The sequence below is a fragment of the Oncorhynchus mykiss genome, chromosome 26 (genome assembly GCF_013265735.2).
Source record: "Oncorhynchus mykiss isolate Arlee chromosome 26, USDA_OmykA_1.1, whole genome shotgun sequence".
Lineage (NCBI taxonomy): Eukaryota > Metazoa > Chordata > Actinopteri > Salmoniformes > Salmonidae > Oncorhynchus > Oncorhynchus mykiss.
This window is the reverse complement of record NC_048590.1, coordinates 19,920,587-19,946,131: the sequence shown is the minus strand read 5'-3', so window position 1 is coordinate 19,946,131 and position 25,545 is coordinate 19,920,587. Positions and strand designations below refer to the sequence as shown.

The following is a 25,545-nucleotide window of genomic DNA, read 5'->3' as shown; positions in this document are numbered from 1 at the left end:
TGTATATAAACTCATTTTATTGGCTCATGATTTTGATTGCTTAGAGTGCCTTCAGCAACATTTGACAAAGGAATGACCAGAACTACAGGTGAGGGTGAGATACTAACTCAAAGGCAACACGATTTCCCCCAACACAAAACAATTTCAAGCAGTGTCATCTTAATAATATCCATAAATATAAATTATACAAAATCCACACACAAAAACAAAAAAAACATTTGCAAAGGACATTTGAGGCGCAGTGTCATCGTGAAAACAATTCAGTTTATTAGACTCAGGCATCCACAATATCAGTATACTAAAATTAGAATTGTGTTAAAAAGCCATGTTTTAAAAAAGCATTTAAAAATACACATACCCACTCACTAGTCCGTGCAGCAAAATTTAACAAAGAGGTTGGAATAATTGAAGTAAAAGTGTGTTTGCATGTATGGAATACAGAACAGGAGGACGGGTCAATTAGTCTCAGTATAAGAAGGTGCCGAAGCTGCCCATGCCGTTCCTCCTGAACTGGTTGTCCTGTATGGAGACAAACATCTCCTGGGAGAGCAGGTTGTCATCTGCCTGGGTCACCCCCAGCTCCTTCAGCCTGCTCTTCTGGAGTCGCTGCTTCTTGGCTGACGTGGCCACCAGCTCCCTCTTGATGGCATCGTTGCCCTCCGTGAACTCCGGAGGAACGACGTAACAAGACGAATAGGAGACTGGTTCCTTCAAGGAGCAGTCGTCCACCACGATGACGGGCACATCCACCTGCAGCTTCATCTCGTCTTTCCCCTCTTCTTTATCTAGTTGCTCATCTGGAAAATAACATGAATCAGTTCATGACAGGCTTGTCAAAACCTCACTGTGACATTGACCTAATACCACCACTTCCTTCTCCATCATGACATTCTGATTTGTCATGTTTATGAAAACACTACATCTTCCTGTGAAATATTACTACATTCTGTTCAAAATCACACTGACAGTGTATTTTAACTGAGTGCCCTTAGGGATCAATGGCCGATAATTGCCATGCTCTTACCTTTCCAAATCAAAATGCGAGCAGCCTCATCGACGTTTAAAGTGGGGAATGTTTAATTAATCAACAGCATTTTTTTGCTAATTTCCAGAAGATAAACAACTAAGCACCATAATGGACATATTTTCAATAACAACGAAATGACATATTTTCAATAACAACGAAATGACAATTATTACCCAGTTGTTGGCTTTGTAGTGTCTCTGAAAAACTGATGAATGCTGTATTTCACATTTTTATAAGGTAATCTGAAAAGAGATGGCTTTTAATTTATTAATTTACGCTCATTCCCCTGTCTGGGGTAGAGGTATTTATTCCTGCGTACTGGGGGGGGGGGGGTCAAACAATAAGGGACATTCCCCATTAGAGGACGCTGGAGAGGGCGAGAGATGGAGAGCGCTTCAGATGTATTTTAAGCCATGCCACCTTCAGCTGCATCTTTTATTCTGCAGCTGCCCTGGACTGAAGGTCAAGCTCATTTAAACTTCCCAGTGAAACTAACTCTGCCTTCCAGAAATAGTAAGCCGATTTATGTGGGAAACACTGCGTAAGACTTGGTTAGTACCTAGTCTCACGTGGCAATCCTTCCAAATCCTGTCTTGCTGATTCTAAAATTGGAAGTCTGGAGAACTTCAGTATTGGATTATGTGCTTGAATGGGAGCGCTGGCATTCAACTCTCAAATTACATTTGCTCGAAGTAGAAATTACATTTCCCCTCAGATGCATTTCCCAGTTTTTTTTCCCCTTGTTTCGTACATTCTCTTCCTACCGTGTCAAGACAGTTTCAGTAGCATGTGAGGTGTTCGTTTTGTATCTAAAGCTTGTTGCAAATCAGAATAATTTTCAGAAAGGCAAAACTCAATTTGGAACGCCACTGATGCAAAAATGTCAATGCATCACGAGTTTCCATCTAGACTCTGCTGTACGCCACGCCACCCCTTATCATATTCCTGAGGAAAACTTCCCAATGATTTGGAACTAGTTAATACCTGAAGGGGTGTCTTCCTGTGCAGCCTCGCCCTGTGCAGCTGCAGCGTCACTAGGTTTAACCAGGATCACTCCGTATCCCTCGTTGTTGTGGATCACGTTGTTCACCATGGTGATCTTGGGCATGGTGTCCAGCTCATCAGCAAAGTCCTGTTGGAAGACGGGACGGAGGAGGTTGACAAATTGAGCAACAGAGTGGGGGGGAAATACGGGCATAAACAGAGTCATCACGTCCGTCTTCCTGCTTAAGTTGTCCTGGCCAAGTCCAACACGTCGGGCAGAGACAACAGGAAGGAAAGCTCTGAGAGAGCGATAAAAACACTACCGTTCTAGCCTCAGGGAATGAGATAAAACCCCAGATGTCGTCTGGAGGTAACAAGGGAAATAAGTCCATATTTGTTTTTCGCTGTGTGTGCGCATTTTAACATTTTCTCCACTAAACTCAATTTCGGTTGAGGGAAGATAATGCCACAGGCTTAGAATTTAACAACCTAGAAAGAGATGGAGATTGGATGTGCTAGTGCTGGGAACAGTGATACACAGATTGGTAAATGACCAGTAGAGCTTCAGTCTCTTACCTTGATCAGGATCCCTTCTTTGCAGTGATGTATGCCATTTCCCACCATACTGCAGACACTGCCAGGGTAAATCTCCACACCAGCTCCCTACAGCACAACAGTTATCAGCATGTAGAGACACAGCTAGGCTACTGCACAGCCTCAGACACACACATTGATTAACATTACAGCTAGATCTGTAGCAATCAAAAAAGAAAGCCACCATGAGACGTGTCAATGACCTCTTACCTTAGAGCCGTAGAGGTCACACATGTTCATGGTCAGGTGGCCTGACGTCCGCACAATGACACCGGTCGTCTCACACTGAAGGACACAGTTCTCCATCTCCAGTTTACCCTGACGTACGCCTGGAGACAAGAGGGAAATAAGACGAAAATCGACACTAGGGGGAAAATGAAGATGCCAGCTAGATCCTAGTATTCCGAATGGTTACACACACAAAACCCATCCTACTCCTAGCAAGTCACTGATATATGGCTGTTGCCGGATGTTAAGCAGAATTATTAATGCAGGCCAGTGGGTGGACTGATAGTAGAGTTGGGGGGGGGGGGGGGGGGGGGGAGCAGGGTAGATGTAGAGGCAGAATCACATTGGGAGGATGAAGACAACTCACAGAGGATGCCTTCGATAGCGTCATGCTGGATGAACTTGACGTTGGAGATCTTCACGTCGGCTCCTGTTGACTCCACAAACGAGTCCCCTTTGTTCTTCTTCTCAATCACCACCTCATCAGGTAGACCAAACCCTGAAAATAAAGATTTAGCCTAAATCAGGGCCTAAAATGTACTTTTTGGTCCACCAGTCACCATAGCAGGTAGATTTAAAATTCTACCAGCCACTCAGGGACAAAACACAGATAAGCATGCTTTGTAATGTTTCTAAAACAAATGCATTACTAGTAAGAAGTAATATGGTATATTGATTTTTTTGTGACCTATTTTAACCAAAATATCACAGAGACAAAAATATTCACCTGCCTCAAGGGCATGGGGTTACCGTGGTAACGTGACTGCAGTCATGTGTGACTGAGTGACTAGTAGCTGCGTTGTCTTCTCTTCCCTAATAGTTGAAACTAAAACATTGAAAAACCTGGCGTGTGAACAAAAGTCTACTGTAAATAGCAAAGAAACAGGAAATAAGTCTCACTTCAGTAGACTTGTCTCAAATAAATTAGACCAACTTGTGTCTGTGTGCTGCGCTTCTAAAAATGAATCACTCAGCTCTTCATGTGCGCACAGCCCCCAAGCCAGGCAGTGATGCAGAGCAAGGTGAGATAGGCTATAGGGATTCATAGTTTTTACTTTGTGCAATTAAATTTACCAGCTACCAGGCTAAAATACTACAGAATCTCTAACTACATAATCAAACGTTACAATTTTTATTCACAAATGCGAATGAAATGCTCGCACTGTGGAGCCCTGACCAATCCACCAACGTGGCTGGTGAAATAGACATCTGACCAACATTTGGCAGGTGTTCATTTTAGGCTCTGATCTACAAACATCTCTGCACGTGTGAGGTCAACACACTAGCTGTGTGCCTAACAAGACAGCTGATGACCACAGAACTACATGAATTGTACATAGGACTGGGAATTGCCTAGTGCGAATATTGAGATTCTATACAGTACCAGTCAAAAGTTGGGACACACCTACTCATTCAAGGGTTTTTCTTTATTTTTACTATTATCTTCATTGCAGAATAGTGAAGACATCAAAACTACAAAATAACATATGGAATCTTGTAACCAAAAAAAAAAGTGTTTAACAAATCAAAATATATTTTAGATCCTTCAAAGTAGACACCATTGCACACTCTTGGCATTCTCTCAACCAGCTTCATGAGGTGCATTGTTGAGGTGCATCATGCATTGTTAAAAAGTTAATTTCTGGAATTTCTTTACATCTTAATGCATTTGAGCCAATCAGTTGTGTTTTGACAAGGAAGGGGTGGTATACAGAAGATGAGCCTATTTTTGGTAAAATATTCAAAGTCCATATTATGGCAAGAACAGCTCAAATAAGTAAAGCAAAAGGACAGTCCATTATTACTTTAAGACATGAAGGTCAGTCAATCTGGAAAATTAACAACTTTGAAAAAGTTTCTTCAAGTTCAGTCGCAAAAACCAAGAGGACCGCCACAGGAAAGGAAGAGTTATCCTCCGCAGTGGAGGATAAGTTCATTAGAGTTACCAGCCTCAGAATTCAGCAATTTACTGCACATCAGAATTCAAGTAACAGACATCATCAACTATTCAGAGGAGACCGCGTGAATCAGCCCTTCATGGTCAAATTGCTGCAAAGAAACCACTACTAAAAGGACACCAATAAGAAGAGACTTGCTTGGGCCAAGAATCCCAAGCAATGGACATTAGACCGGAGGAAATCTGTCCTTTGGTCTGATGAGTCCAAATGTGAGATTTTTGGTTCCAACCACCGTGTCTTTGTGAAGCGGTCATCAAGGTAAAGGGTGGCTACTTTGAATAATCTAAAATATAAATGCTGGGAAAAAAAACATCCCTTTTTCAGGACCCTGTCTTTCAATGATAATTCGTAAAAATTCAAATAACTTCACAAATCTTCATTGTAAAGGGTTTAAACACTTTCTCATGTTTGTTCAATGAACCATAAACAATTAATGAACATGCAGCTGTGGAATGGTTGTTAAGACACTAACAGCTTACAGACGGTAGGCAATTAAGGTCATAGTTATGAAAACTTAGGACACTAAAGAGGCCTTTCTACTGACTCTGAAAAACACAAAAACAAAAATGCCTGCATGAACGTGCCTTAGGGATGCTTCAAGGAGGCATGAGGACTGCAGATGTGGCCAGGGCAATACATTGCAATGTCCGTACTGTGAGACGCCTAAGACAGAGCTACAGGGAGACAGGACGGACAGCTGATCGGGCACAAACCCACCGTCGCTGGACCAGACAGGACTGGCAAAAAGTGCTCTTCACTGAGGAGTCACGGTTTTGTCTCAGGAATGAACGTTACACCGAGGCCTGTACTCTGGAGCGGGATCGATTTGGAGGTGGATGGTCCGTCATTGTCTGGGGCAGTGTGTCACAGCATCATCGGACTGAGCTCGTTGTCATTGCAGGCAATCAACGCTGTGCGTTACAGGGAAGACATCCTCCTCCCGCATGTGGTACCCTTCCTGACATGACCCTCCAACATGACAATGCCACCAGTCTCACTGCTCGTTGTGTGCATGATTTCCTGCAAGGCAGGAATGTCAGTGTTCTGCCATGGCCAGCGAAGAGCCCAGATCTCAATCCCATTGAGCACGTCTGGGACCTGTTGGATCAGAGGGTGAGGGCTAGGGCCATTCCCCCCTAGAAATGTCAAGGAACTTGCAGGTGCCTTGGTGGAAGAGTGGGGTAACATCTCACAGCTAGAACTGGAAAACCTGGTGCAGTCCATGTGGAGGAGGAGATTTACTGCAGCATTTACTGACTTACTTTTGATTTTGACCCCCCTTTATTCCATTTCTGTTAGTTACATGTCTGTGGAACTTGTTCAGTTTGTCTCGGTTGTTGAATCTTATGTTCATACAAATATTTACACATGTTAAGTTTGCTGAAAATTAACAGTTGACAGTGAGATCACGTTTCTTTTTTTGCTGAGTTTAGGTGCCACGTGCACCGGTTTGTGTCAAGAACTGCAACGTAGCTTGGTTTTTCACACTCAACAGTTTCCCATGTGGTCCACCACCCAAAAGACATCCAGCCAACTTGACAAATGTGGGAAGCATTGGAGTCAACATGGGCCAGCATTCCTGTGTAACGCTTGACACGTAGAGTTCATGCCCTGACGAATTGAGGCTGTTCTGAGGGGAAGGTGCAACTCAATATTAGGTTCCTAATGTTTGGTATACTCAGTGTAAACAGCATGTATTGCAATTCGATACTGTGATTTTATTGCGATTTGATGTTCTAAACATATTGCTCACTATTTGTCTGCGGCAGAGGGACAAGAGAGTTCTGAAAAGAGGCATTTTGGTCGGTCATGGAGAATAGTGCTGAAAACATTTTCTTTTTTTAAATGGCGAACAAGCTATAGAATGATGAGCTATAGGTTTTTGCGCATGTACAGCTGACTAGCTAATGTTAACTACCTAGCAACAATCTAAAACGTGGAGTCAAAGTATTTCGATAGGAAATCGGCAAAAACAATATCGCAATACTCTACTTAACATACTGATTTTTTTACCCCCTCACCAACTGTATGTAGAAGACTTATCATATGGAATAAATTGAATTTGCTCTTTGCATGCTGACAGCTAGGACAACTGGCTCAGGGCTCAATGGCCAGTGTTGGGTCTGAACACTCCTTCCAACCTTGCAGTGGTTTACATGACAAGTAGCGATTCAGCACAATCCCAGGCAGCAGGCAAGCAGCACTGTACAACAGTGCAGAATGTGATGGACCGTGTTCTGATGGCTAGGGTTCATTATTCTCTGTTCCTTGACAGATGGCCTGGAGACACATGTTCCACAATGTGGCCAACAATTCTACAGCACTGGCTGGGTTCCACACGCTGCCATTGGAAAGGCCAAAGGCTGAATATCGATTGGTAAAGTCATAGGCCCATGCACACTTCCAGGAGAGGAAAACCATATTCCCAGCGGGCTTAAAGACTGGCAAAAATGTGCTGCTGCTTAGAGAATTAATTTGAATTTAAAATGCTAAAACAGGTGCACTGATTGCAGATCACAAACGCATTCTGTTCTTAACAAGTGCTGACCAACAACCTCCTCACTATTGAATTATAATGTCTCTTCAGGAACACAGACCGTTTGGAAATTCTCACAATAGTTATGAAGATGGATCATATGCATTTTTCCCCCCTCTGTCTTTGATACAGCAATATCCCAAAAGCAATAAGCGCCTGTGTGCCTGGCTCCTCTAAATATCAAAGGCTCTTTGGTGGGAGGGAGAATTCTATTATGGTAATCCGGTGGAGGTCTAATTGAGTTGCTCATCTCCTGTCGTGGTACAGTGCCAGGCAGTGCTGCATCTTATTTCCCCACCCTCTTTATCTCAGCTTTCAGGGGGTTCCTAGCACCACAGGAGGGCAAGCACATACAAACAGCCCCATGTCAAAAAACAGCCCCCCCCCCTCATTTGCATAAAGAGACTGACACTGCGCCTCTGCTCTGACCTCTCCTCGCCCGTGCTAGCCTTCTCTATTAATTAATATCACCCACATTCAAACGCTTACCGCTCCATCAAGCTCCATTTGCTTTACGAGGACTCCAACTGTACATCCCGCATCCTCTCTGCGATATGTTTATTTCAATCCATCTACTGTACATTGAGGGGTGGTGGTTTAACCTTCAAGAAAGCATGAACACGCCATATAGTGCAGCCAGTACCGTAAAAGTATCTGCAGGTGAACACTTGATTTCATATGGCCATAACAGTACTTGGCAGCAAATTAGTCACAGCATAGCAACAGATTCCTTAGTGAGAGAAAAGGATGGAAGGATTCAGACTAGAGGTCGACCGAGTATGATTTTTCAACGCCGATATCGGCGGACCAAAAAATGCCAGTACAGATTAAATCGGCCAAAATATATTTGTAATTACAACAATACTGAATGAACAATTTTAACTTAATATAATACATCAATAAAATCAATTTAGTCTCAAATAAATAATGAAACGTTCAATTTAGTTTAAATATTGCAAAAACCAAAAGTTTTGGAGAAGAAAGTAAAAGTGCAATATTTGCCATGTAAAAAAGCTCAAGTTGAAGTTCCTTGCTCAGAACATGAGAACATATGAAAGCTGGTGGTTCCTTTCAACACGAGTCTTCAATATTCCCAGGTAAGAAGTTTTAGGTTGTAGTTATTATAGGACTATTTCTCGCTATAGAATTTGTATTTCATATACCTTTGACTATTGGATGTTCTAATAGGTACTTTAGTGTTGCCAGCCTAATCTCGGGAGTTGATAGGCTTGAAGTCATAAACAGCTCAATGCTGGAAGCATTGCGAAGAGCTGCTGGCAAACACAGGAAAGTGCTGTTTAAATGAATGCTTACAAGCCTGCTGCTGCCTACCACTATCAAATCATAGACTTAATTATAATAAAACAACACAGAAATACGAGCCTTAGGTCATTAATATGATCAAATCCGTAAACTATCATAGAGAAAAAAAATGTACGTTTATTCTTTCAGTGAAATACAGAACCATTCCGTATTTTATCTAACGGGTGGCATCCATAAGTCTAAATATTGCTGTTACATTGCACAACCTTCAATGTTATGTCATAATTATGTAACATTCTGGCAAATTAGTTCACAACGGGCCAGGCGGCCCAAACCGTTGCATTTTCCCTGACTGCGTGCAATGAACGCAAGAGAAGTGACAATTTCCCTAGTTAATATTGCCTGCTAACATGAATCTCTTAACTAAATATGCAGGTTTAAAAAAATATACTTGTGTGTATTGATTTCAAGAAAGCCATTGATGTTTATGGTTAGATACATTCGTGCAACGATTGTGCTTTTTTCGCAAATGTCCTTTTTTCGCAAATGCGCTTTTGTTAAATCATCCCCCGTTTGGCGAAGTTGGCTGTCTTTGTTAGGAAGGGATGGTCTTGACACAGTTCGCAACGAGCCAGACGGCCTATAACATTACCCTGACTCTGTTGCACAGAACACAAGAGAAGATACACAATTCCCTTAGTTAAAAGAAATTAATGTTAGCAGGCAATATTAACTAAATATGCAGGTTTAGAAACATATACTTGTGTATTGATTTTTTTTAAAAGCATTGATGTTTATGGTTAGGTACACATTGGTGCAACAGTGCTTTTTTCACGAATGCGCTTCTTAAATCACCCGTTTGGCGAAGTAGGCTGTGATTCAATGATAAATTAACAGGCACCGCATCGATTATATGCAACGCAGGACTAGCTAGATAAACTAGTAATATCATCAACCATGCGTAGTTAACTAGTGATTATGTTAAGATTGCTTGTTTTTTATAAAGATAAGTTGATAGCTAGCATTAAACGTACCTTGGCTCCTTGCTGCACTCGCATAACAGGTAGTCAGCCTGCCACGCAGTCTCATTGTGGAGTGCAATGTAATTGGCCATAATCGGTGTCCAAAAATGCTGATTACCGATTATGAGGAAAACTTGAAATCGGACCTGATTAAATCGGTCAACCTCTAATTCAGACAACCTGGAAAATGTGTTGAACAACTCACATAAAAATAGTGGACATTTTTTGCAACGACTGAACATCAGACTTGGATGATTGGAAAACAACAGAAAATCAGAAGAGGTTTGCAACACCAAGCCTCCAGACACTACTCATGAGCTGAATCCAGAAAAAGGCATCCCTGGCTAACTAAAAGCAACTAAGGACACATACATATGTAGAAATCACATACGTTTGATACCATTCACTCCATTCCAGCCATTATTATGAGCGATCCTCCCTTCAGCAGCCTCCACTGAGACACACAGGTAAGTGCCAAAATAAAAGAAACATCAACAAAGTGTCTTAATAGGGTGTTGGGAACAGCTTCACTGCATCTTGGAGTAGATTCTACAGGTGTAGAGTGAACTATGTTGGAGGGATGCAACACCATCCTTCCACGATAAATCCCATAACTTGGCGTTTTGTTGATGGTGCTGGAATCTACCATAAGTGTTCAATTGGGTTGAGATCTTGTGACAGACGGCCATGGCAAATGGTTTACATCGTCTTAAAAAAAAATCAGGAACTACACCTGTGTGGAAGCATCTGCTTTCAATATACTTTGTATCCCTCATTGACTCGTGTTTCCATTATTTAGACGTTATCTGTACATACAAAACAACAGTGGTGCATCCTGCCATTATAAAAGCTGCTTTCAGACACGTGAAACATTACCTTCCACTGATATGGAGTCTGGGATACTGATGGAGCTGGTGACATTGTAGTGTCCTGGAAGGATGATGACCACGTCTCCCTCGTAGCAGGCACTCACAGCCAGCAGGGGCTCACTGTGAAACTAACATTTAACACAAGAGCAGTTCCAGTACACAGTCGGTCTGTACAATACAGATCTGCACTCATGACTAAACAGATGGACACAAAAAACACTTGTTTTCCCGCTTCGGACGTCTCGGTGGAATACAAAAGATACTAGAGCCGAGGCGTTCAGGCGAACAGACAGAGCCTCGACAAATCCTGGCGGAATGCCAGTTTACAGGAACTAGGGAGGTCATATAAAAAGACAGCCCAAGCGCCTCGGCAAATCCAAGCGCATTAGACCCTTACACAAGTGAGACATGGTTAGAGAACATAACCATTGGGTTTCATCTCTGGTCATCTCATTAAACAGGCCATTTGAAATGGAAAACTGGGCAAACTTAAATTTGATCAAAATACAATATGCTATGGATGAAACATTTAGAAATACCATTTTATTTGTTTGCCATACCTGTACTTCAAACTCCTCCCCTGAGAATTTGGGCCCAAGCTTGTCTGCCATCAGGCTCTGCAGCTGGCTAACTGTAGTGGAGACAGACACGACATGGACCACCCGGCCGCCTGAGGCACGAGGCCCCTTGGCCCTGCACGACTGCTGCCCCGAGTTCACCTTGTATCCCAGCACATACCTGCAGTGTCAGAATACATTTATGTAGACAAACAGAATGGTACAGCACTGGACAGAGCAGGTAAATCTTCCACTTTCCCATAGACTCTCAAAGTATAGGTCAAAGTGTGCATTAGGAGTAGCTATACATTCAATTGCTGTGCCTTTTGTATTCTAACAAGCGGTCGACCTATTAATCAGGGTCGATTTCAAGTTTCCATAACAATCGGTAATCGTCATTTTGGGACAGCGATTATGGCCGATTACATTGCACTCCACGGGGAGACTGCGTTACGCGAGTGCAGCAAGGAGCCACGGTAAGTTGCTAGCTAGAATTAAACTTATTTTATAAAAAAAATCAATCAATCTTAACATAATCACTAGTTAACTACACATGGTTGATGATATTACTAGTTTATCTAGCTTGTCCTGCGTTGCTTATAATCGATGCGGTGCCTGTTAATTTATCATCGAATCACAGCCTACTTCACAAAACGGGTGATTTAAGAAGCGCATTTGCGAAAAAAGCACTGTCGTTGCACCAACGTGTACCTAACCATAAACATCAATGCCTTTCTTAAAATCAATACACAAGTATATGTTTTTAAACCTGCATATTTAGTTAATATTGCCTGCTAACATGAATTTATTTTAACTCTGGAAATTGTGTCACTTCTCTTGTGTTCTGTGCCAGCAGAGTCAGGGTATATGAAGCAGTTTGGGCTGCGCCTGGCTCGTTGCGAACTGTGTGAAGACCATTTCTTCCTTACAAAGACCGTAATTAATTTGCCAGAATTGTACATAATTATGACGTAACATTGAAGGTTGTGCAATGTAACAGCAATATTTAGACTTAGGGATGCCATCTGTAATAAAATACGGAACAGTTCCGTATTTCACTGAAAGAATAAACGTTTGTTTTCTTCGAAATTATAGTTTCCGGATTTGACCATATTAATGACCTACGGCTTGTATTTCTGTGTGTTATTATATTATAATTAAGTCTATGATTTTATATTTGATAGAGCAGTCTGGCTGAGCGGTGGTAGGCAGCAGCAGGCTCGTAAGCATTCATTCAAACAGCACTTTCCTGCATTTGCCAGCAGCTCTTCGCTGTGCTTTCAAGCATTGCACTGTTTATGACTTCAAGCCTATCAACTCCCGAGATTAGGCTGGCAATACTATAGTGCCTATTAGAACATCCAATAGTCAAAGGTACAGTGCCTTGCGAAAGTATTCGGCCCCCTTGAACTTTGCGACCTTTTGCCACATTTCAGGCTTCAAACATAAAGATATAAAACTGTATTTTTTTGTGAAGAATCAACAACAAGTGGGACACAATCATGAAGTGGAACGACATTTATTGGATATTTCAAACTTTTTTAACAAATCAAAAACTGAAAAATTGGGCGTGCAAAATTATTCAGCCCCCTTAAGTTAAATACTTTGTAGCGCCACCTTTTGCTGCGATTACAGCTGTAAGTCGCTTGGGGTGTGTCTATCAGTTTTGCACATCGAGAAACTGACATTTTTTCCCATTCCTCCTTGCAAAACAGCTCGAGCTCAGTGAGGTTGGATGGAGAGCATTTGTGAACAGCAGTTCAGTTCTTTCCACAGATTCTCGATTGGATTCAGGTCTGGACTTTGACTTGGCCATTCTAACACCTGGATATGTTTATTTTTGAACCATTCCATTGTAGAGTTTGCTTTATGTTTTGGATCATTGTCTTGTTGGAAGACAAATCTCCGTCCCAGTCTCAGGTCTTTTGCAGACTCCATCAGGTTTTCTTCCAGAATGGTCCTGTATTTGGCTCCATCCATCTTCCCATTAATTTTAACCATCTTCCCTGTCCCTGCTGAAGAAAAGCAGGCCCAAACCATGATGCTGCCACCACCATGTTTGACAGTGGGGATGGTGTGTTCAGCTGTGTTGCTTTTACGCCAAACATAACGTTTTGCATTGTTGCCAAAAAGTTCAATTTTGGTTTCATCTGACCAGAGCACCTTCTTCCACATGTTTGGTGTGTCTCCCAGGTGGCTTGTGGCAAACTTTAAACAACACTTTTTATGGATATCTTTAAGAAATGGCTTTCTTCTTGCCACTCTTCCATAAAGGCCAGATTTGTGTAATATACGACTGATTGTTGTCCTATGGACAGAGTCTCCCACCTCAGCTGTAGATCTCTGCAGTTCATCCAGAGTGATCATGGGCCTCTTGGCTGCATCTCTGATCAGTCTTCTCCTTGTATGAGCTGAAAGTATAGAGGGACGGCCAGGTCTTGGTAGATTTGCAGTGGTCTGATACTCCTTCCATTTCAATATTATCGCTTGCACAGTGCTCCTTGGGATGTTTAAAGCTTGGGAAATCTTTTTGTATCCAAATCCGGCTTTAAACTTCTTCACAACAGTATCTCGGACCTGCCTGGTGTGTTCCTTGTTCTTCATGATGCTCTCTGCGCTTTTAACAGACCTCTGAGACTATCACAGTGCAGGTGCATTTATACGGAGACTTGATTACACACAGGTGGATTGTATTTATCATCATTAGTCATTTAGGTCAACATTGGATCATTCAGAGATCCTCACTGAACTTCTGGAAAGAGTTTGCTGCACTGAAAGTAAAGGGGCTGAATAATTTTGCACGCCCAATTTCTCAGTTTTTGATTTGTTAAAAAAGTTTGAAATATCCAATAAATGTCGTTCCACTTCATGATTGTGTCCCACTTGTTGATTCTTCACAAAAAAAATACAGTTTTATATCTTTATGTTTGAAGCCTGAAATGTGGCAAAAGGTCGCAAAGTTCAAGGGGGCCGAATACTTACGCAAGGCACTGTATATTAAATACAAATGGAATAGAGAGAAATAGTCCAATAATCCCTATAATAACTACAACCTAAAACTTCTTACCTGGGAATATTGAAGATGTTAAAAGGAACCACCGGCTTTCATATGTTCTCATGTTCTGAGCAAGGAACTTCAACTTGAGCTTTTTTACATGGCAAATATTGCACTTTTACTTTCTTCTCCAACACTTTGTTTTTGCAATATTTAAACCAAATTGAACATATTTCTTTATTTATTTGAGACTAAATTGATTTGATTGATGTATTATATTAAGTTAAAAGTGATCATTCAGTATTGTTGTAATTGTCATTATTACAAATATTATCAATAAAATTAAAAAACCTATTTAAAAAAATTGACCGATTAGATCGGTATCTGCTTTTTTTGGTCCGCCAATAATCGCTATCGGCGTTGAAAAATCATAACCGGTCAACCTCTAATTCTAACCAGAGTATGGTGCATTGAACTGGACTGTAGTGTTATTACGTGAGGTGTTTTACTCTCAACTGGGGCAGTGTAGGTCAAACACGCTAGCTCAAGGACAGAGGTGAATCCAATAGCTTTTACTCAGTCGTCTTATTTTCATCCTCCGTAAAGAGACCAACTCCATCAGTCACACAACTATGCCCTCAACACACACTCTGCAGAGACACTGATAGCTCCTCTCAGTCTTCCCACCCCGTGTCCCCTTGGGCAGTTTACCTGAGCAGCGGGTTCTCCATGATCCGGAGTTTGCGCTTCAGGGCCTCCATCTGCTCGTACATCCTTAGGCCCTCCACCATGGACACGTTGTCCAGCTCCGACTCAGAGTCGCTGCTGATACCGTTCCGCAGGCTAGAGAACTCCTGGAACTTTTGAGAGCAGCGTGCCAAAAGAGAGTAATACTCTGCCACAAGTCCAGCAGGCACCCGATCTTCCAGAATATCATAAAACCTGCAGGATTGACAGCCACAGAGGGAGAAATACTTATTTTTAAAAACACAATTGCATTATGGAGGTGGTCTTGAAGGAGTGTTGGGAACAAACTGTTCAGCAACATTGGAGGACTAAGAGGTTAAGGTGAGATAACTAGTGGAGAAGATCAGAGCACAACATTGTTTTTTTGATGGCCTTGTCCGGAATTTGAAACTGTTCTTAATAATTATTTGGAGAAAGAAAAATACAGGTGAACATTGAGATTCTGAACAAGGAGGGTCTTGATTCTATCTAAGGAGCCGGTCGTGAATGGGTAACAAAGACTCTTTAAAAGCAAATTGGCGACAGTGTCCTTGGTATAAACTAGGAGCTGATTGTTAGACCAATAAGCTTTAGGATTTCGGCTGAAGCCAATAAGATGTCTTAACCCTCGTCTCCACCCATTAAAAAAAAATTCAAAATAAAAGATGCCACAGTACGCTCAAAATCCCTAGGTACACACTGCCATCTATTGGCCAAATAACAATCTGCACCCTCTCACTGCAACAGCCTTGAGCATATCCAGCTCCAACAATTAGACATGGAGCTTGCTCAAGTGCGCCTGAACTGCAATGATTTGCAAAGCTCTACAGGTTCCTATGCCATATGGCCGTTCTGATAGTGGCATTCAAATAATGGGTTCAACCAAGCCGTGTCATTGGCAGATCTGAACCAATACAGCCTAAATGAGAAAGTGCCAATCAAGCCCACACACTGACTAATCTTCCCATTCCCCACACTATCAACCTTCTACACATACAGCCTGAGGCGGGGCTCCACACATCTGACAAAGTAGTCAAAGTCATCATCCTCGTCCTCGTCGTCCCACTGTCTCCAGATGTGTTTGTAGAAAAACCTAAAAAATAAGAAAACGGTTTGAGACAGTTCAGACAAGAGATTTCACAGCACAGAAGCAGAACCAGTTGTTCCACTGTATCATCTCTCTTCAGGGTATTTCTCAGTGTCTGTCACACCACGAAATTTGAACATACCCTTGTTATTTAGTATCACATAGAAGAAAAACATTCTGCGGCTGTAATATGACGGTTCTGTCTTGCCTGTCCATTTACAATCTTTTGACTGTTTGTCCTATCGTATCTGAGAAAATGAATGTGCAAAAAAGTTATATACTGCAGCTTTAACCACTCCGAAAAAAGAAGTTCCTTCACAGGAAAAGTTAAGTTATTCTAAAGTTCTATCAAGCGGACCAAAAGACAAGAGGAACACATTTTCAGACACACATTAAGAGAAGTTAAAGTCAGTTCCACCACATGCAAACTCCTACAACAAGAGGTTTCAATAATTGTTACGGGGGGATGGAACAAATCGCCTTCGGCACTTTTTCTGGTGCTTTCTCCTCTGACAAGGAAAGAAATACAGTTGAAGTTGGAAGTTTACATACACTTAGGTTGGAGTCATTAAAACTCATTTTTCAACCACTCCACAAATGGTCTTGTTAAACTGTAGTTTTGGCAAGTCGGTTAGGACATCTACTTTGCACATGACAAGTAATGTTTTCCAACAATTGTTTACATACAGATTATTTCACTTATAATTCACTGTATTACAATACCAGTGGGTCAGAAGTTTACATACACTAAGTTGACTGTGCCTTTAAACAGCTTGGAGAATCCCAGAAAATTATGTCATAGCTTTAGAAGCTTCTGATAGGCTAATGGACATCATTTGAGTCAATTTGAGGTGTAACTATGGCTGTATTTCAAGGCCTACCTTCAAACTCAGTGCCTCTTTGCTTGACATCATGAAAAAAATCTAAAGAAATCAGCCAACATCTCAGAAAAAAAATGTGTAGACCTCCACAAATCTGGTTCATCATTGGAGCAATTTCCAAATGCCTGAAGGAACCACGTTCATCTGTACAGACAATAGTACGCAAGTAAACAACATGGGACCGCGCAGCCGTCATACAGCTCAGGAAGGAGACGCGTTCTGTCTCCTAGCGATGAACGTACTTCGGTGCGAAAAGTGCAAATCAATCCCAGAACAACAGCAAAGGACCTTGTGAAGAAGCTGGAAGAAACAGGTACAGAAGTATCTATATCCACAGTAAAACGAGTCCTATATCGACATAACCTGAAAGGCCGCTCAGCAAGGAGGAAGCCACTGCTTCCTGGGAATGTGACAAAAGCTGAAATAAACTATTCCCTACTATCATTCTGACATTTCACATTCTTAAAATAAAGTGGTGATCCTAACTGATCTAAGACAGGGCATTTTTTACTAGGTTTAAATGTCAGGAATTGTGAAAAACTGACTTTAAATGTATTTGGCTAAGCTGTATGTAAACTTCAGACTTCAACTGTAACTGTGGCTTTAACAGCCCTTTGAATAAAAACCTCAGCAGTGTTAACCTGTTCACAATATGGTCTTACCGGAGGTGCTCAAGTGCCAGTGCAGTCTGGTCAAAGTCCCCAGACTCATCAAACACCACACGGAGCTCCTGCAGAGGCACTTTCTGCAGCGTGGCCTCTAGGAGAGTGTTCATGGCCTCCTCCGTCAGCTCGCAGCCTCTCGTCTCACACTGCAGGGGCACCACTAGCTTGACCTGGGCTTTCAGCTCCTTATAGTTCACATCCACCACCTGATGAAAAGGGCACAAATATGAGGTTGTAACCTTCATATAACACTTTTCCCATGTTTGAATGGTTAGGCTACCCTGTTCAGTTACTTCTGCTTCGCTCATCAGATCCAACCATCTGCATAACATTGGAAAAGATAGCTGTTTCACACAGTTTAAACAGACCTCTGGATTCAGATTCACTATAAAACAGCATCCAGAATGCAAGTGTTCCAATTCATTTCATGCAGTGTAGAAAGCACAGCTCCTTTAGACAAGTCTCTTGCTGGGAAATCTTTCAGGTCGAAGTGACTTACCTCCACTAGCACATCAAAAACGTCTGTGCACCACTGCGCCTGCCAGTCACAAGGCTCCAGGACCTTCTCCAGGTAGTCAGCTGTGAAGGCCTTCACCTCGGATGTTTTACAATCACCTGTCCAAAACAACAGCACAGACAGCATCTGAGACAACCCCTCAAGTCAGTTTAATTTTTTTAGCGTTGAAGATCAATCAATATGGTTGTAGTAAACCTCTTTTAACCACTTTAGCCAATAACCTTGACAACAATTGATGCAAGACCGTGGGAAGGTTACATACCTAGCATGTAGTCTTGATAGGCTTTGAATCTCTCGTAATAAAGCAGTTCATTTGTCTGAAAGGTGTCAGGAAGGGAGGCATCTCCTATGCGTTCGGCACGTTGCAACCGAGTACCAGCCATATCAGGGTTGAAGTAAGCTGTGCCGCTGTCACCATCATCATCATCATCCTCATCATCATTTTGGAAAAGTTCTGTGTTAGAAAATAAAGTACAAGTTAGATTAGGGTTGCACATTTTGGGGAATATTCAGGTGGAAACTATCCATGGGAATTAACAGAAATATGCAAATTTATATTAATAGCATTTAAATGTAGAGGTTTTTCACATTGGATATATTTACCATATCATATGGAGACAAAGTAAAAGGTTTGTTTCTATCATAAGTAGAAATAATTGCAAATTATTAAATCCTTCTAATAGATATGTAAACAATTTAGTTACAAATGTAACTTTAAATGAGTTCTCTTCACATGGGATAATTTCACTGAACAAAGGGGAAAATTGAATGACCCCAACGATCCATCGCAACTCCCAAAAACATTTAACATTCAGCTGTAAAATGATAGTCTAGAAACTAAAGCTTCCTCGCAGGCTTCCATGTCTCCCTTCACCTCCTCAATGTCCACCTCTTGAACATCAGACTGAGGCCTCATCACGGTCACTTTCCAACACTGTTGAGGATGGCTCGTTGTCAGGATCAAAAAGCCTCAAATTTGCCCGGATGACCACCAATTTTTCAACCCTTGTATTGGTCAGCCTGTTGCCTGCTTTGGTGTGTGTGTTCCCAAACAAGGACCAGTTGCACTTTGAGGCAGCTGATGTTGGTGGGATTTGGAGGATGGAGGCAACAGGGGAAATAGCCTCAGATCCACAAAGTCCCTTCCACCAGATGGCTGATGAGATATGTTGTCACAACTTCCATATTGCATCTCCATCCCAAAGCCATGGCTTGGAAGTGTACTTTGCCAGACTTCCAAGAACCTTGCCCTTATCCAGGCTAAGGTGGCGAGACACGGTAGTGATGACAACATAGGCCTTGTTGATCTCTGCACCAGACAGGATGCTCTTGTGAGGCTCTTGAGAGACTCCTTCCCCTCCAGAAGACAAACATGATGACAACACCACCCCAACGGGTGTTGCTGGGAAGCTTCAATGTGGTGCTCTTATTCTTCTCACTTTGCTTGGTGAGGTAGATTGCCGCTATAATTTGATGACACTTCACATACCTAACCATTTCCTTGGCTCTCTTGTAGAGTGTATTCATTGTTTTCAGTGCCACGATGTCCTTGAGGAGCAGATTCAACGCATGAGCAGCACAGCCAATGGGTGTGATGTGAGGGTAGGACTCCTCCACTTTAGACCAACCAGCCTTCATGTTCGCAGAATTGTCTGTTACCAGTGCAAATACCTTCTGTGGTCCAAGGTAATTGATGACTGCCTTCAGCTCATCTGCAATGTAGAGACCGGTGTGTCTGTTGTCCCTTGTGTCTGTGCTCTTGTAGAATACTGGTTGAGGGGTGGAGATGTAGACAATTATTCCTTGCCCACAAACATTCGACCACCCATCAGAGACGATTGCAATATTCTGCTTTCTCTATGATTTGCTTGACCTTTACTTAAACTCTGCATCCAGCAAATGTGTATGCTGGGCGAAAGACATTCAGAAATTTCTTCCAACACACATTGCCTGTGAGCATCAGTGGTGAACCAGTTGCATACACAGCTCGAGCAAGTCATTCATCAGCATTTCTCTGACTACGTTCCTCCATTGAGTAAAACACTTCTGATTCCAGGAGGACCATGAGCTGTTGCTATCGATTAGGATTCATCATTTCCACACATCAGATATTGCCCCCTGTCATTTTCCTGTAAAGACTAGAAGTGTTAATTAAAAATGTAAAAACTTTAAAAAGTTCAATGTACAGATAAATAGTTACGCAGTTTGATTAAACAACTCCTTTGTAAGATAAATGTTTTAAAATGAAACATGTACGGAAACAGGCCAATTAACACTCAGTTAGCAGGCTCAAGCAAACTAAAGCCCACAAACTCAGCAAAAAAATAAAACGTCCCCTCACTGTCAACTGTTTATTTTCAGCAAACTTAACATGTGTAAATATTTATATGAACATAAAATTCAACAACAGACTTAAACTGAACAAGTTCCACAGACATGTGACTAACAGAAATGGAATAGTGTGTCCCTGAACAAAGGGGGGAATCAAAATCAAAAAGTAAGAGTCAGTATCTGGTGTGGCCACCAGCTACATTAAGTGCTGCAGTGCATCTCCTCCTCATGGACTGCAGCAGATTTTCCAGTTCTTGCCGTGAGATGTTACCCCACTCTTCCACTAAGGCACCTGCAAGTTCCCTAGCCCTCACCCTCCGATCCAACAGGTCCCAGACGTGCTCAATGGGATTGAGATCTGGGCTCTTTGCTGGCCATGGCAGAACACTGCCATTCCTGCCTTGCAGGAAATCACACACAAAACGAGCAGTATGGCTGGTGGCATTGTCCTGCTGGAGGGTCATGTCAGGATGAGCCTGCAGGAAGGGTACCACATGAGGGAGGAGGATGTCTTCCCTGAAAAGCACAGCATTGAGATTGCCTGCAATGACAACAAGCTCAGTCCGATGATGATGTGACACACCGCCCCAGACAATTGACGGACCCTTCACCTCCAAATCAATCCCACTCCAGACTAGAGGTCGACCGACTATGATTTTTCAACGCCGATACCGATTATTGGTGGACCAAAAAAAAGCAGATACCGAGTAATCGGGCGATTTTTTACATTTTATTTGTAATAATGACAATTACAACCATACTGAATGAACACTTATTTTAACTTAATATAATGCATCAATAAAAATCAATTTAGCCTCATAAATAATGAAACATGTTCAATTTGGTTGAAATAATGCAAAAACAAAGTGTTGGAGAAGTAAAAGTGCTGTTTGAATGAATGCTTACGAGCCTGCTGCTGCCTACCATCGCTGTCAGACTGCTCAATCAAATCATAGAGTTAATTATAACATAACACACAGAAATACGAGCCTTAGGTCATTAATATGGTCGAATCCGGAAACTATCATGTCGAAAACAAAACGTTTATTATTTCAGTGAAATACGGAAACGTTTGGTATTTTATCTAACGGGTGGCATCCCTAAGTCTAAATATTCCTGTTTCATTGCACAACCTTCAATGTTGTCATAATTACGTAAAATTCTGGCAAATTAGTTCGCAATGAGCCCAAACTGTTGCACATACCCTGACTCTGCATGCAATGAACGCAAGAGAAGTGACACAATTTCACCTGGTTAATATTGCCTGCTAACCTGGATTTCTCTTAGCTAAATATGCAGGTTTAAAAATATATACTTGTGTGTATTGATTTTAAGAAAGGCATTGGTGTTTATGGTTAGCTACAGTAATCCAACGATTGTGCTTTTTTCACAAATGCGCTTTTGTTATATCATCCCCCAGCGTTGCATCGATTATATGCAACACAGGACAAGATAAACTAGTAATATCAACCATGTGTAGTTATAAAAAACAATACATCAATCATAATCAGTTATAAGAAGTTTAATGCTAGCTAGCAACTTACCTTGGCTTCTACTGCATTCGCGTAACAGGCAGTCTCCTTGTGGAGTGCAACGAGAGGCAGGTGGTTATAGCGTTGGAGTAGTTAACTGTAAGGTTGCAAGATTGAATCCCAGAGCAGACGAGGTAAGAATCTGCCGTTCTGCCCCTGAACAAGGCAGTTAACCCACCGTTGAAAATAAGAATCTTTCCTTTGGTGTTTTTCAGTCAGTAGAAAGGCCTCTTTAGTGTCCTAAGTTTTCATAACTGTGACCTTAATTCCCTACGTCTGTAAGCTGTTAGTGTCTTAATGACCATTCCACAGGTGCATGTTCATTAATTGTTTATGGTTCATTGAACAAGCGTGGGAAGCAGTGTTTAAACCCTTTACAATGAAGACCTGTGAAGTTATTAGGATTTTCACAAATTATCTTTGAAAGGCAGGGTCCTGAAAAGGGGACGTTTCTTTTTTTGCTGAGTTTAGTAGCAAAACTAACTAGCAGAAATGTTGGGTTAGAAATTATTTAAACACACTTTGCTGTAGGCTAGTATTTATTAGTTAACAAAAAAAATGTCATAAAATATATTCACCCCACCCAGTATTGTAATCATAACTTACCAGAAAGAATGTGGTCCTTGGCTCAGAGAGTGTAGTAGTGTGGGCTTAATAGCGTCACATTAGTGTGCAAGATCTTGAGAATCAGCTGTACGTGTGATGGAAGAACGCACTGCGCATGCAGAGGGTTGCAATTCCATTAAATTGGGGGCAGTTTAACCTAAATATGCCACCAGACCTAGAATTGACTTGTGTATCCCACAAAAAGGTTCACTGTTAAGCTAACTTTTTGATGAATTTAAGCAAAATTACCCAAATTCCAGGGCTTAATTTCACATCCGACCCTTTGCAACCCTAAATTAGATGAGTATCTAATTTACTACTTTGGATGCATAGTGTAAAGTGGTTCCCTTCCATTTTGCCCTCTCCTTCATGATCACTCACTATTATCGGGCATGGCCTAGAAGCGGGTAATGATCAAGGGGAGATTCAAAAATCATACGAATAGGTGCTGAGACTTCTCTATTCCTCTAACAGTTCTTTGAAATTCAGCAAATAGGTTAATGATACATACCTATCATTATTTGCTGTTATGAGTCAACAGTTGGTGGCGTTGCATGTTTAGCTAGTTAGAGTAGTTAGCTAGATAACGTTACTCAATGTACTTAGCTAATTAACGTTAGCTTGCTAACGACGTTATTAGCCAGTTAGCTAGGCTAGCTGCACGGTTGAAATGAGCAACAATAGTTACTAAACAAACCTTGTCTGACAACATCTTCTTGTCGCAAATTAAAATCTCTGACATCCTCTTCTAATTCGACATTTGACTCCAAATCCACTTTGTCTGTCTTGTTCTGTCCACTTTCACAAGAAATTGAATCTGCTGTCGAAATCATTCCATCCGCCGCCGTTTCTCCTGCTTCAAACTGAGGCTCCATCATAGATGAACAACCGTCTTCTTCAGTCATTGTGCAACTTTCAAACTAGCCACAGCAGAGGTCCGAATGTACAATACAATCCAGCCCTGAGTAGTGAAATGACAGGTGAGCTAGCTAGCTAACTAATAGTGCCTATGGTAAGAAATGCACTTTCACACAAACATCATTGTTGCAAATGCTCCTTTCAAAATTTCCCCGGTTTACGGAGTCTCGTCCAATGAACATTGACGTTGGCTGAACGTCTGGGGTGGTTCTATTGATGGGCGTTCCCAATAGTAAACAGTTCTTCTTTTCTTTTCTTTTTTTACATATGAGGGCAAATGTCAAATAAAATAAAATGTTATTTGACACATGCGCCGAACACAACAAGTGTAGACCTAGTGGTATAAAGTACTTAAGTAAAACATACTTTAAATTACTACTTAAGTAGTGTTTAAGTAGTATTGATATTTTTGACAACTTTTACTTCACTACATTCCTAATGAAAATAATGTACTTTTTACTCCTTACATTTTCCTTGACACCCAAAAGTATTCGTTACCATTTGAATGCTTAGCATGACAGGACAATTGTCCAATTCATGGACTTATCAAGAGAACGTCCCTGGTCATCCCTACTGCCTCTGATCTGGCAGATTCACTAGTGCTTAGTTGTAAATTATTTCTGAGTGGTGCAGGGTGGCTCTGGCTGTCTAAAAAAATATATAATAATAAGGAAATCGTGTCGTCTGGTTTGCTTAATATAAAGAATTTGATGTATAGCATTTACTTTTACCTTTTACTTTTTCCACCACTGTTCTTAAGTACATTTAAAACCAGATACAGTACATTTAGACTTTCACTCAAGTAGTATTTTACTGGGTGAGTTTCACTTTTACTTGAGTAATTTTTTATTAAGATATCTTTACTTTTACTCAAGTATGACAAGGGGTTACTTTTTCCACCTCTGTGTAGACCTTACTGTGAAATGCTTACTTTCAAACCCTTAACCAACAGTGCAGAAAGAGTTAAGAAAATATTTACCAAATAAAGTAAAGTAAAAAATTATAAAAAGTAACATGCATCACAAATTGTCAAGAATCTTTGATAATACGTTAAATAAGAGACATGTATATACAAAGGAAATGCCTGGTCTTCCTTTGACTATTGACATGCAGAATTAAACAAATGTAAAATACTCGAGATGCAGCCCTAGTGCCTGAAGTTCATACTTTTGTCCAGTAGGTGTCAACAGAAACATTTTCAAGAGTTTTTCAAGTGAAATCAACTAGATCAGATAAAAAACAGATATGATATATAGATTAATTGGTCAATTCATATTTATTAACAATTACATTAGACACTACTATCAAAGATTTATTTTATTTTCTAAGGGGTAATGTGAACTTGCTGGTGATGTAGAAAATAAATCCTCAGTAAGGAGGCAAATAGAGGCCTTTTGAGTTGAAAGATAGAATGTTCATATCTATTTTCTTGAGAATTTGTTATGGGATTTTTAAGAATAACGACTCAATTATGTATACATTTAACGTAGAACTATAACTAAACAGAATACTACTCTGTCACTGTATGAATCTTATTATAATCATAAGATTGAATATAATGTGTGTAGTTTTAGTCAAGAATTAGAACAAAAATGTTCTGTTCCTTGTTAGAAACGAATGGAGCTATCGTCAGACCGGCTGGAATACTGTGTTCCTTACAGGACATTCTGTCCCCACCCAGGGAGGGGAGAGACCTTGGGCTTGTAGTAGATTGTTTAACAGGTGGCAGACAATGTGAGAAGGTTTGTGAACTATATTGCCATTGTATCTGAGAGGAGGAGGGACATTTATGACGAAATGTGAGGTATATAAACCTATGTACATGGTATTATGACCAGAGCTCTCGAGAATAAACGCTATTGGCTAATTTTGGTGACTGGTCTCTGTCCATTTTATGCAAATAAGAACCTTACAAATTCTTAGAAACGGACAGAGTATTTTAATTGAATTGGTTAATGACACATAAGAACTAAATTCATCTAACAGAATTATAAACCCTTGTGACAATATTCCAGTATGTGTTAATTATCGTTTTTTGAGACCTTAATGTGTAAGGAACACATGTTCTGAGGGCGTTCACAGATGGGCTGTCATTTAGGCTGCTTCAGCCACCTGACAGCATACCCAAGTAGCCAACACTAAAAAAAATTGGGTAAGAAACAACCCAATTATTTATTTATTTTTGGTAGCCCAGCGCAGGGTAAATACTAGACAGAACACAAGCTGGGTTATTTTAACCCAGACAGTTG

At 41.1% G+C, this 25,545-nt stretch overlaps 1 protein-coding gene across 1 annotated transcript; it reads right to left on the bottom strand.

Moving 5' to 3' along the window:
- Positions 1-23,516, bottom strand: LOC110506368 (SHC SH2 domain-binding protein 1). The gene is made up of 13 exons (XM_021585939.2): positions 23,076-23,516; positions 18,172-18,363; positions 17,892-18,007; positions 17,390-17,598; positions 15,757-15,852; positions 14,745-14,975; positions 11,042-11,219; positions 10,489-10,609; positions 3,201-3,332; positions 2,816-2,934; positions 2,588-2,674; positions 2,012-2,159; positions 1-797 (listed from the first exon to the last, which is right to left on the bottom strand). The coding sequence occupies exons 1-13, from the start codon at positions 23,281-23,283 to the stop codon at positions 466-468; spliced, it is 2,169 nt and encodes a 722-aa protein (XP_021441614.2). The 5' UTR covers positions 23,284-23,516; the 3' UTR covers positions 1-465.
- Positions 23,517-25,545: the final 2,029 nt, after the last annotated feature.